This window comes from Lepus europaeus, chromosome X, assembly GCF_033115175.1.
Source record: "Lepus europaeus isolate LE1 chromosome X, mLepTim1.pri, whole genome shotgun sequence".
Lineage (NCBI taxonomy): Eukaryota > Metazoa > Chordata > Mammalia > Lagomorpha > Leporidae > Lepus > Lepus europaeus.
The window spans coordinates 134,012,118-134,025,806 of record NC_084850.1 but is presented as its reverse complement, the minus strand read 5'-3'; the positions used below and the strand labels follow the sequence as shown (position 1 = coordinate 134,025,806).

General features: G+C 43.7%; 1 protein-coding gene across 2 annotated transcripts in view; it reads right to left on the bottom strand.

Moving 5' to 3' along the window:
* FANCB (FA complementation group B) overlaps positions 1–13,689 on the bottom strand; it is a 209,929-nt gene that overhangs the window by 73,531 nt on the left and 122,709 nt on the right. For both annotated transcript variants that reach the window (XM_062183516.1, XR_009865031.1), the window contains one exon: positions 133–203. In XM_062183516.1, the coding sequence (XP_062039500.1) occupies positions 143–203 (61 nt within the window). In that variant the 3' untranslated portion in view covers positions 133–142. Of the gene's footprint in view, positions 1–132; positions 204–13,689 lie in introns of those variants that run through there.

Below are 13,689 nucleotides of genomic sequence, written 5' to 3'. Positions count from 1 at the left end.
TCGATTTTTAAAAACCCTTCCAGACAGTATTAGCATTAAGCTCCTCATCTATGCCACTGCACAGAACTGCCAAATTCCGAAAGCAACATTTCCAATAAAGATTAAATGAATATCATTTTACATTTCACTTACCCCATTAATATCAAATGTGAAGGTGCCAATCAAAACACAGCACAAAATTCCATGTCATATGATTCACAGCTCTGAAAAAGAAAAAAAAAATCTCTTCAGAACTTTTTTAGGATTTTATGCGTTTCCTAGTTTAAGCCTAAAGTCACATTTGTGGGATGAATCTAAATCATAAGCCTGCCAGATATTCTTTTTTCATCTTTCAACCTCTACTTTAACTTTTTTCTTTTTTCACCAGTGTGGGTGGGCTTTTTTTCATCCTTTAAATATAATTTGAATGATTCAAGAAATACATACGCATTTTTCATAGATCACAAAGTAGAAGAACTCAAGATAACACCAAAATTTCAGACTCATAAAGCACATCAAAATATCAGCACGTTTTAATGTCCACAACAGCATTTGATTCTAACAGTTGTCCAAGATGACCAGGCCACAAAAGGTCAATATCCACCCCTTGATCAGTAAATAAACAAAAGCCCCATGAATTAAATGCCCCAAATCAACTAACATATTGGAGACTGAACATCCAGCATAATTTGTTTCTTAACTGCTCAGACCATACACTTTCCTACATCCTTATTAGCTGAGGACAGAAAAGCTTGGAAAGTAAGTCATTGTAGTGCTGATCTATCCTCAGGAAGAAAAAAGAAATTGGACAGGAGGTATACAAAATATTTCTGTTGAAAATGTGTGGGAGAAATAGCTCAAAATTTTACATACAGCATGAAGAGTATCTTCAAAGAGCCTCAATATCTTATTTGGCCAAATGGCTGAAAAGATACCAGGGTTGAAAAAAAAAAAACAAAAAAATTCAATTTAAAAAATGTTTATTTCCATTTTTTTTTTAAGATGGGAAAACAAATTTGTTTTGTCACACATTTCCATACAAGAAAAGATGCATCTTCTACTCTGGTGCAAATGCATTTTTAAAATAATGATTAATTCTTGGGGGCCAGCGCTGTGGCATAGTGGGTAAAGCTACCGCCTGCAGTGCCGGCATCCCACGTGGGCGCCTGTTCAAGTCCTGGTTGCTCCAGTTCCTATCTGGCTCTCTGCTGTGGCCTGGGAGGGCAGTGGAGGATGGCCCAGGCCCAAGGACACCCACATGGGAGACCCAGAAGAAGCTCCTGGCTCCTGGCTTCGGATGAGCGCAGCTCCAGCTGTTGCCACCATCTGGGGAGCAAACCAGTACATGGACGATTCATTCTCATTCTCTCTCTCTCTCTCTCTCTCTCTCCTTCTCTCTGTGTAACTCTGACTTTCAGGTAAATAATATATAAATCTTTAAAAAAAATAAAATAATGATTAATTCACAACAGTAAAAAAAAAAAAAACACGAAATCTGGTCATTTGCAACAAAATGGATGAAACTGGAAAACATCATACTTAGTGAAATAAGCCAGTCCCAAAAAGGACAAATACCATATATTCTCCCTGACCTCTATAACTAATAGAGCACATAAAAGGTGCTCTATTATATATACAGAAGTGAAATTGACACTTTGAGAAGCATCGACTATGAATACCCCTTGTCTCAACTGTTGAGGAACAGGTTTTTTTTTTTTTTTTCCATACTATTTGTTGAGCTCTTTACTTATCATAGAGTTAATCATATGTATATAAAGTTAATTGAAAATAGATCTTAAAAAGTACGAGTAGGAATAGGAGAGGGAGGAGGAAGAGGGGTGGGAGAGTGGGTGGGAGGGTGGGTATGGTGGGAAGAATCACCATGTTCCTAAAGTTATAATTATGAAGTGATGAAGTTTATATTCCTTAAATAAAAGGTTTCTGGGGAAAGGAAAATAAGATAAAATAAAATAAAATAACGAGCAATTTAGTTCCCCTAAGCTGATGACAGTGGGTATCTACTATTTTTAGAATACGACCTAGCCTTTGGAGAGTACATTCTCATTTTGACAGAAATGATTCACAAATATGTGAATGTCTCTTTAAAGAGGAGAGCAAAGCTCTGAAGTGCTGTTTGTGAAATGTGCACGGCACTGGCTTTCTGATGTAGGGCCCAGGGCTGCTGATGGAATGGACAGCCTGCTTAGTCCTTATGCAGGTCCTTACAAATGATGGAAGCAATGGCAAGGAGACTCTTCATGTACAAGGATCAGAACTAACCAAGAGATCATCCAATTCAGTACACAGCCATGTCTTAAACTACCCCTGATTCTTGAGCAGAAAGGTTTAGAGGCAGAATAATGAAGAAGGGAAAAGAGATAAAGGGAGGATCATGGCCAGAAATCCCATTAAAGGCATAAACCAGACCCTGTCACTCTGCTTTAACCTCTCAGTGGCTCTGCAGACTCCTTGCTGTGGTCACATGATCTGCCTGCTGTCCTACCATGCCCTCCTGTTCCCTCCACCTCCAGGCATGGTGACCACCTTCCCGGCTACTCCTACCATGGGGTATTTGTGCTTGTTGTGCCGTCCTCTTCCCCTAGAGCAGGAGCTGTTTAACTATTTTCTGGAAAGGGCCAGATAGAAAATAGTTTAGGCTTTGCAGGCCGTACAGTCTCTATTGCAACTACTCAACTCTGCTGGTGTGATACAAAAACAGACAAAGACAGCAAATAAGCGAATGGTTGCTCATGTGCTCCAATAAAAGTTTATTTCCAAAACCAGGCAGCAGACCAGATTTGGCCTGTAGACAATACATTGTCTAGATACACACAGGGCTTACTCACTTACATCAGATCTTCTTAACAGAGACGCCATCACCGACCACCTGGTATATAGTTTGTACTCTCCAACCATTACACCATTATGCTCTATTTCCCATTTCTGTCATATTTTTATAGCATTTTTCACTTTCTGACAATTGATGTTCTTATATATTTCTCTCTTTCTCTCTCTCTTTCCCCATCTTGCTTGCTCTCTGTCACACACACGTACACACACGACAGCTTCAGGAGAGAAAGTAGAAACTAGTTCATTGGGATCTACATCTGTGCCTGGCACTTAGTAGGTGTTTAGTCAATACAGCAATTGTTCAACAGATATTTGAATAGCTAATATGGTAGAGAGTTAATTGAATATATACAAGGCAGGCTTAGATGTGGAACTAAGGAACTTAATGCGACCCAGTTAGATAAAAACTGCTATGGAAACTTCAGTAGGTTTTAAGTATGCAACAATGGAGGACTTGTACTAGATTAGTATTTTTCTTTTTCTTTTCTTTTCTTTTTCTTTTTTTTTTTTTTTTTTTTGACAGGCAGAGTGGACAATGAGAGAGAGACAGAGAGAAAGGTTTTCCTTTTGCCGTTGGTTCACCCTCCAATGGCCACCGCGGTAGGCGCGCTGCGGCCGGCGCACCGCGCTGAGCCAATGGCAGGAGCCAGGTGCTTCTCCTGGTCTCCCATGGGGTGCAGGGCCCAAGCACTTGGGCCATCCTCCACTACACTCCCTGGCCACAGCAGAGAGCTGGCCTGGAAGAGGGACAACCGGGACAGGATCGGTGCCCCAACCGGGACTAGAACCCGGTGTGCCAGCGCCGCAAGGCGGAGGATTAGCCTAGTGAGCCGCGGCGCCAGCCTAGATTAGTATTTTTCAATGTTTGTTCTAAAAATCCCTAATGCTCCAGATCTTTCTGGGTGTGAGATATTAGCAGTCCTGCCTGGACTGAGGTGCTATAATTTCCCACTGACTTTTATCAGAAGACATGGGCGCCCTACAGTGTGGAAGTTCTAAGAGGCACTCCAGGAGATCTCCTGCATTCCTGCATTCTAAACACATTTCTTATGCCCCACTCTTTAGTAGTAACTCCACTGCCCCTTAACAGTCAGGATCAATCACCCCTCTGGTACAATACCCCTCTTCTTTCCCTGCTGAGAGGCCCACAGATCCAGGCAGCAGGCTCAACTTGCAGTTCAATGATCTGCATCTAGCATCACCAGGAGGAAGCAGAGGCGGAGGTCCCAGAAAAGGTTAGAGACTTGAAACTTTCTATCTAAATTCTCTTAAAGCATAGCTTTCAAAGGGATAAGAGCATGACCCTCATCATATATAAATTTAAGACAAGTCAAAAATTGTGTTTTGCTTATCAATTGATGAAAAAACTATACAGTGTTAAATCAGTCCAAAGAACATTTGAGAATAAAAGGGTGTTTGTTATGCTATAAGTTTCCCAGGTTAGATACACAACTAGCTGGTGTCCAACAGGGTCAGAAACAGAAAACTTGGGGGTGATCTATTCTTTGGACTGAAATTCTTTACATTTCTACAGGACAAAATTCTACAAGTCCATGTCTACCTCTGCAGAACTGTTAAATAGCTCAGATAATACAATGTCAAGACCAGCACTGACTGAAAAGCACCTATAATCCTTTTTGCATAATTCCAAGTCTCAGATCATTTTTCTGACAGACAACTGCAATGCAAGTGTAATACTTACTACCAACTGACTAGGAACATCATACCCTAAAGAGGCCGAGGCCCAGAGAGTTATCACACCTTGGGCTCAGAACCAAAATCCTTAAATTCTTTTTTTTTTGTTTTTTTTTGTTTTTTTTTGTTTTTTTTTTTTTTTTTTTTTTTTTTTGGACAGGCAGAGTGGACAGTAGAGGGAGACAGAGAGAAAGGTCTTCCTTTTTGCCGTTGGTTCACCCTCCAATGGCCGCCGCGGTAGGCGCACTGCGGCCAGCGCACCGCGCCGTTCCGATGGCAGGAGCCAGGTGCTTCTCCTGGTCTCCCATGGGGTGCAGGGCCCAAGGACTTGGGCCATCCTCCACTGCACTCCCGGGCCACAGCAGAGAGCTGGCCTGGAAGAGGGGCAACCGGGACAGGATCGGTACCCCGACCGGGACTAGAACCCGGGGTGCTGGCGCCGCAAGGCGGAGGATTAGCCTGTTAAGCCAGGGCGCCGGCCCAAAATCCTTAAATTCTATCCTGATTCCTTTCCAACATCTTCCATGAACTTCTCTCCATTGGAAAGAAGTTGGAAAGGGCAGTTTCTCCACTTTGTTAGGATTCCTTCCTGTGATTATTTACTCATTATTCTGGAAGGCAGGTGGCATGGTTGTAAAGGTACAGTTTGTGAAGTGACATCTAAGTTCAAATTCCCCCTCTGTCTCATTTTTGTAAAATGTACTTGGTCGATGCTTTAATGCCCCAAAACTAAAGATAATGTAAAACATGATGATATCCACCTCATTCAATTGTAGTTGAGGATTAAATTGATTAGTACCTGCCATTTAATGGGTAACTGAATAAATATTAGTTTTCATTTCCCTTTCCACTTGCCTTTAATTACTAATATTTTATTTCCCTAATGAAGCCATTCAGAACCTCTCACCTATAAATTGAGTCTATTCCTATGTGATCTAGTGTAACTACAGCAATTTCAAACCATCACCTAAATATCAAAGAGGCTGGTTGAAAATGAGAAGACTTTGTCTAGAGACAGTCTGAACAAACTTCTTTGGCTTTTTACTTTCACACCTTGTCCTAATATAGAAAGGAACAATTTTCTGGTTTAAATGCTGAAAAGGTTTAAGTTGGACCAGTGGGGGGAAGTTCTTAGGAGGATTTTTGCTATATGGAATTAACATCCACGCAGCACCAGTACAGTTTCCAACTTGCTTGCAAGGATGTTCCAGCAAATCAACTGGGAGCATGGGGATGGCAGCCTTGGGCCAGTTCTCTTCAAGCTTCAGTTTATTCTCCTGTAAAATGGGGAAGAATGATGGCTTCCCATCAGGCCTACCATGGAGTAGGACTCCAGTACCTAATAAACACCATCACTGTCAACATCATTTTGTGGACAAGGAAACTGAAACACAGCACAGGGAAAGGACTTGTCCACTGTCACAGAGGTGGGTGGGTCCTGCTGCAGGTACCAACTGTGTGATTCTAGGGAATGTTCGTAAAATAAGGATGATGATATTTATCCCACCTGCCCACCTTTCGAGGCTGTTATAAGAATTAAATGAAACCACGAATACCAAAGGTATCTGAAAACTATCCCAGGGGTGAGGACACTGGGGCAGAGGGAGGTTAAGTAATTTGCCAAGGGCACATGGCTCATGTCACAGCCAAGATTGAAACGCAGGCCATCTCTCTGCAAGACCCATGCTCTTAGTCACCACAGTCTATTGCTTCTTCAATAAAAGAAATTATCGTGATGGAATAGATGCTAGTACTCTCCCCTCTGCACCAGTTATACCCCTAAGATTTCTAGATAACATTTTGTACATGTATTCTTTGTAGAGCCTATCCTTGTTAATTATTCATTTCCTTGTCCACTTCTCCTACTATCTTATGAAATCTCAAGGGCTTTTTATTATTTTCCAGGGGCTAATGTAACAAATTATCACAAACGGAGTGGTTTAAAATGATGGGAATTTATTCCCTTGCAGTTCCGGGGCCAGAAGCATGAAATCAAGGTGCTGGCAGGGCCAGGCTACCACTGAAAGTTCTAGAAAGAATCCTGCCTTGCCTCTTCTCAGCTTCTTGGCTTGCGGTTACATTCCTCCGACTTCTGCCTCTGTCCTCACATTCTCTCTGCAGGTCTGTCTCTCTCCAGATCTCTCTCCCCTCACAGGGTTCCAACGAAATTTAAATTAGGTAACCGCAGTCAAGTGCTAGCTAAATTAGGTAACTGAGGTCGAGCAACTAGCCCATAGCAACACTCAACCAAGATCATTCATATTATTTTTAGGCAACACAGTATTTATTAAATCAAACAATGAAACCAAATAGGACCAAAAAGCATGAAATGCAGCCTTTATTCAAGCTGTCAATAGAAAATATTTTCCCATCAGCCCTTTCTCCATGCATAATCTTTTTAGAGCATCAGTGAACATCCCATTTAAAAGAGAGAAAGGTTATAGGAGCAAAGAAGGTGAAAAAGAAAAGGCTTGCCCTCCCTTCCCCTGGGGCAAAAAATTAAACAGAGCCAAGGAGAAGCAGTAGGATTTCTAAGAGATCATGCTCAGAAGATGGAATTGCTTTTCTGAAAGCAGAAAATTAATACCTGGAGGGTCTAAAATGTAATTATTGTATTGATCTCAGGGAAGCCTTGGATGATTCGAGCTTTTTAAAAAACGTTTTTCATTTTGCTCTCTGGTGTCACTGAAATGGGCTCACACATCAGGATCTGCAGACTGCAAAGTATCTGAACAGCACACAAGGAGGCAGGCAAAAAGGTCCTGTTAGAGGGGTCCAGGAGCTATCTCTTCAGGTAACACCCAAGGTGTGTCCACCTGGTGCTCCCGTACCAGATAATTTTCTCAGTGGCTTTGGGAACCGGCTTAACAAACTGCTAATGATGTGGCAAGGCAACACCAGGCTACAAATCCCCCACTGTGGCCTCACTCCAACCATCCTGCAGAGGGAAGGGGGTGCTGCAGGGGCAGGAAGACTCCAAACCCCGGGACTAAAAGCAAAGTAAAGCTGACCGGAATTCTCTCCTCTCTAGTCCCATCGAGGACAAGGATCTTAAACGTTCTAGCTATCCTTCCTGTTCGAAGATAAACTTAGGCACATTGCAATTTTAAAGAGTTTCTGCGAGCACACATTCAGGAATCAGGCAGCACCAAACCATAAGCAGTTGGAGCTCCACCCAAGGAGCACAAGGCAAAAACTTTTATAAGGTGTTGGCGGAAGCAAGACAAGGAAAATGTTTGATCGGCTAAAGTGGAATAGCAGCCTAAGAGGCCCTAGAAAGAGATCAGTTAGTAGATTCCAACTGGCTACACTGAAGCTTCCTTTCGTAGGAGGTGACCATTTACTCCGGGCTGTGTTTCAGTTTGCTTGTGTAGGAACCCAGAGCGCTGGAGCCACCTCAATCTACTGGCCTCTCACGCAATTACTTAAACCCTCCCCAGCCACTTTTCCTTTAAGTCAGTTCACCCAAAATTTCGCCTGGAGGCTCTGGCTGTCTCCAAACACAATGAAAGCCTTGATGCTAATGACTAGACACTCTGGATTTTTAAGAAACAGCCTTAAAAACAACTCAGCAGGAAGGTATAGGGAGCCCTTGGTGCTACCATGGGCAGGGGCAAGGTGTCACTGTGTTTGAGGTCTTTGAGGACCCCTGAGTCTAGGGTTATGTTTCCACTAAATTATTCATTCAATCCAGCGTTCCATATCCTCCTTCAGGGAAACTATGTGAGCTGTGGATAGTTTCAAATGCCTGGATCTTGTCATTCGGGAAAGAGAAAGAGAAATGAGGCTAGAGACAAAAGCAGGGAAGAAAGAGTGAAGTCGCATGCCTGGCTCAGATTCTTCCCAAGTTGTGGGTTGTCATTAAGAACTTTCATGTGTGCTGAGGGTGGGAGCAAGGTTGGTTTTGGAGTTCAGCACGTAATTCTGGCTACAGAGATCAGAGGGAGATGCTACAGGGGTAATCATGAATGTTTTGAAATTAAACATTCTTGTTGAAACCTGTCGAGCTCCATCTAATACTGAACATCATTTGAACAAAGGAGAAGAATGTCCATCCTGGACAAAGACAGAAGCAAAATAGATCCTAAAAACTTAGCTAAAAATTATTTCTGGTTAAAATCCATCATAGTACCAGCTAAAGATTCAGCAGCATTCCACTTCCAGTTACAGTTGAGAGTTAAGAAGAGTACCCAAAATGGTAAGGTAGTATTGCTCTGTCATTAAAAACACAGACTTCAGTGCCAGCATTGTGGCACAGCAGGTCAAGCCACCGCCTATGACATCAGCATCCCATACATAAGGCCTGGCTGTTCCACTTCTGATCCAACTCCTTGCTAATGCACCTGGGAAAGTAGCAGAAGATGGCCCAGATGCTTCTGTCCTTGTCACCCATGGGGGAGACCCTGATGGAGTGCCTGGCTCCTGACTTCAACCTGGCCCAAGCCCCTGCCATTCTGGCTATTTGAGAAGTAAACCAACAGATGGAAGATTGATATTCTGTCTCTGTCTCTCTGTGTGTGTGTGCCTGTCTCTTCCTCTCTCTCTCTCTCTCTCTCTCTCTCTTTCTGTAATTCTGCCTTTCAAATAAATAAAGAAATCCTTAAAAAAAAAAAAACACCTCAGGCTTTAGCATCAGGTATATCTATGTTTGAGTCTCAAAGTATCACTTTGTCTTCCTGTCTGTTCCTATTCCTTTGATGTGTTGCTTAATTTCTTAAATGCTCCACTTCCCCATTTGTAATGGCAATAAAGACAGCAGCAACTGATTTTCAAGGTCTGTGAAATTCATGCGTGTGAAGTGTTGGAACTTACATTACATAGTTTGTGTGTGTTTGGGGTGGGGGGAGGGAGCCAAGACTCCCCAAAGTATTTCTTTACAGGTGGCAGGGGATCACTAAGGCATTCTTCCTGGCCTCTCAGCCTTTCCCCAGAAATAGCGGCTGCATTTGACTCAGGGGTTTGCAGGTGTTTTGCTGCCTCCTCCTCCTCTCCCTCCTTTGTGAGAGATGCCTACTGTCCAGAATTGGATGTGGTACTGTGGTTGGTTCTCCCTTACATTTCCAACATCAGGGGGATGTTTTTGAACAGTGCCCTCCAGGGCAAACCTGTGGCTCTGCAATGTTCTCAAAGTCAGACTACATCTAGCATGCAGAGCTTTAGAGAGGGCTTGCCCACAGATAAAAATCACATTTTGCAATACCAAGTAACACAGGTGTACCACATAGAATGTGGCAGCCTTGGTTAATGTTTCCTCAGGAGACTGCCTCCTGGTTTTTAATATTCAAACTTCACTTAAGTGTTTTTTTTTTTTTTTCAGTAGAATGAGGGTTATATATTTTTTATTTTATTTTTATTTTTATTTTTGACAGGCAGAGTGGACAGTGAGAGAGAGAGAGAGACAGAGAGAAAGGTCTTCCTTTGCTGTTGGTTCACCCTCCAATGGCCGCTGTGACCGGCGTGCTGCGGCCGGCGCACTGCACTGATCCGAAGGCAGGAGCCAGGTGCTTCTCCTGGTCTCCCATGGGGTGCAGGGCCCAAGGACTGCACTCCCGGGTCACAGCAGAGAGCTGGCCTGGAAGAGGGGCAACCGGGACAGAATCTGGTGCCCAGACCGGGACTAGAGCCCGCTGTGCAGACGCCGCAAGGTGGAGGATTAGCCTATTGAGCCACGGCGCCAGCCTGAGGGTTATATTTTTAAAATTACATTTATGCTTTAAAAAATCAATACAAACTTTTAAACAAAAAAACACAGGAAACATTTCAGTTTCACTCCAAATATAATTGGCATTTAGGACTAATCAGGTTTAGATGGATCAGAAGAACACACAGATTTTTTTTTTAAACTTTTATTTATTTATTTTCAATTTTGCTTGAAAGGCACAGAGACAGAGAGGCAGATGGAGAGAGATCTTCCATTCTCAAAAGCCCATAACAGCCAGGGCCAGGCCAGGCAGAAATGAGGAACCTGGATTGGAAGCCGACAGCCTGGACTCTAACCAAGCACTCTAACATGGAACGTGGGTGCCGAAAGCCACAAACGTAACTACTGCACCACATACCTGTCCCGGAAGAAGCTCCTGGCTCCTGGCTGCAGATCAGAGCAGCTCCAGCCATGGCGGCCATTTGGGGGGTGAACCAATCGAAGGAAGACCTTTCTCTCTGTCTCTCTCCCTCACTATCTAACTCTATCTGTCATATAAATAAAAAGAAAGTAATTGGAGGAGTCAGCATTATGGTATAGCATGTAAAGTAGCGGCCTGCAACACCAGCATCCCATATGGTGGTGGTTTGAGTCCTGGCTGCTCCATTTCTGATCCAGCTCCCTGCTAATGGCCTGGGGAAAGCAGCAGAAGATGGTCCAATTTGAGGTGCCCCTGCCACCCATATCAGAGGTCCAGATGAAGCTCCTGGCTCCTGGTTTTGGCGTGGACTAGCCCTCGCTATTGCAGCCATTTGAGGAGTATTCAGCAGATGGAAGATCTCTCTCTCTCTCTCTCTCTCTCTCTCTCTCTCTGCCTCTCCTCTCTCTGTGTAACTCTGACTTTCCAATAAATAAATGAATCTTTAAAAAAAAATGGATGGGGAGGAAGAGATGACAGGCACCAAAATTTCAGAGACTTGTCAGTTTCGCATTCTTAAAGCAGAAAGAAGAAAGGCTTAAACTGTAGATGTAGGGCTCAGACTTCTGCTTAGAATGTACAGGAACTTTTACCTCGACCTTGTGGGATTTGGATCTTCCATTATATGCCCATATGGGCTGTCAGATATGGTTATGTAGTATTTAATCTCCATAGCTGTGCATCACAGCCCCGCAACAGGGAATAAAGCTGTGGGAATTGGCATGTAACATTTTGCCCACAAAAAGCCAATGTCAAAGAAACTACTGAAAAGTTATTGATTTCTATAAATTACTGATTCTTTAGATCCAGACTAAAGAATCCCAAATGTAGGGGCCGGCGCTGTGGCATAGCAGGTAAAGCCGCCGCCTGCAGTGCCGGCATCCCCTATGGGCACCAGTGCAAGTCCTGGCTGCTCCACATCCTTTCCAGCTCTCTGCTATGGCCTGGGATTGCAGTAGAAGATGGCCCAAGTCCTTGGGCCCCTGCACCCGCATGGGAGACCGGGAAGAAGCTCCTGGCTCCTGGCTGCGGATCGGCACAGCTCCGGCCGTTGTGGCCATCTGGGGAGTGAACCAGCGGATAGAAGACCTCTCTCTCTGCCTCTGCCTCTCTGTAACTCTGCCTTTCAAATAAATCTTTTTAAAAAAGAATCGCAAACATTAACCGTCTCTCGTAACTGGCTGGGTGGCGTCTGCAGTAATTCCCTGACTCCTGACACAGACATCCGTGCATCAGAGAGGAGTTACAAGGACAGTAGATTGCATCCTCAAGTCTGGATTGCAGTCCAGCCTGACGGAACCTCTTCTGTACTCCAGCTTCTTCAGCTGTTCAACGGAGATAATAACCCTGCCTCCCTTGGGTCACAAAGCTTCTCTGAGGGTTGAAGTTTAAAAAGTGTGAAAGGGCTAGCCAAAGGACTGGCTACATTTAAAGAGAGGTTTCAGTAAGCTTTCCACTGTAGCCATGAAAAGGCCCCTTTTCATTCTAATGGCTCTCTTCACAAAGAACAAAGAGGTTCAAAGGCTAAATTACATAAAATTGCATCACAATTGTCACAGCACATGCAATAAATAATGAGGCTGGAGATGACTCACAGAGATACCAAATCAAGGGCCTGTGAGGTGGGGCATTTAATTCCAAGGATCCTGACCAAGCAAGAGAGGCTAGGAAGCAAGTCTTGAAGGTTTCAGCCAGGGAGGAAGCGGCAGGATCCAGATGAAGCACAGGGAAATCAGTGGTGAGATGATCATGGCCACTGCTCTGGTCCCTCAAGTAAGGCGATGCTAGCTGCTTTCACAGATAAGTCCCCAGACCGAGAGGCTTAACACAATCAAAGCTCGGCGTTCACTCAAAGTACCTGATTGGCAGGCAGCTCTCCTCTCGCCCAAGCAGTGATTTAGAACCCAGGCTCCCTCGATGGCTCCATCATCACCATGGGCTCATAGGCTACTGCCAAACCCTCCGCACCTGTCTGGTGTGTAGGAAAATGCAGGCAGAAGAAAAAAACACCTGCTTTCAACTACTTATGACTAAAGATGATGCACATCATTTCACTCACATTCCTGTGGTGGAAACTTGTTATGTGTCTTACTAGATATCTAGGGGATAAGAAATGTAGTTCCTGGGTTAGCAGGAACAACTCAGCACCATGAAACAGGAGCCTAAAATCTTAAGGGGCAGGTAGCCATCTCTGCCTCAGCTGGAAACAGCACAGTTTCCTTTTGCTAGCATCTTGAGGCAGTAGACACCTGAAAAGTTTTTATAGCCAGAAACATTACCAATAAAGCACACAGCTTTGTTGGAAAGTCACTGACATTTACCCTTAAATCATATGGAAGTAGCCCTACATGGTTCTAAATCAGAACTCAGAAGCTAAATGGGACAGTGTGATTAAAAAAAAAAAAAAAAAAAAAAAAAGCTTTGGAGTCAAACCAGGCTCTGTCCTGATCTCTGCCCCGGTGCAAACAAGGAGGGACCTTGCATCATCGATGGAATCCTTCCAGAGCTCAGTGTCTTCAGCAGCAGCACATGCCCAGTGATAAGGTCACTGTGACAACATGGCAGCTATTTGCCCCCCAAAAGGCACTTCTAAAATTGCCTTCACAGCATCTACTCAAGTTGAACACATGTATCTTCCATGGCCTAGAAACTCCACTCAGGTAGACACCTAATGCACACATATTTTTAAAAGTTAAATACCAGGATGTTTAGAACCGCACTGTTCATAATAGCTAAAAAGCAGAAACTATAAATATGCCCTCCAAGAGTAGAACGGATACATACATTGTGGTAGATCTTACAGGATACTCCACAGCAATGGCAATGAACAAAACTACAGCTCTGCACATCAAAGTGGAGGAACCCCACAAGCACATACTCAGAGAAGACCCAATAGAATACCTACTTCATGAATCCACTTACTTAAAGTTCCAAACAGACAAAATCAATCTGTGCTGTTAGCAACCACCATGATTATTACCCTTGGAGAAAACTATTGAATGGAAAGAAACATGAAAATGGTGTTGGATGCCGATAACATTCTCTT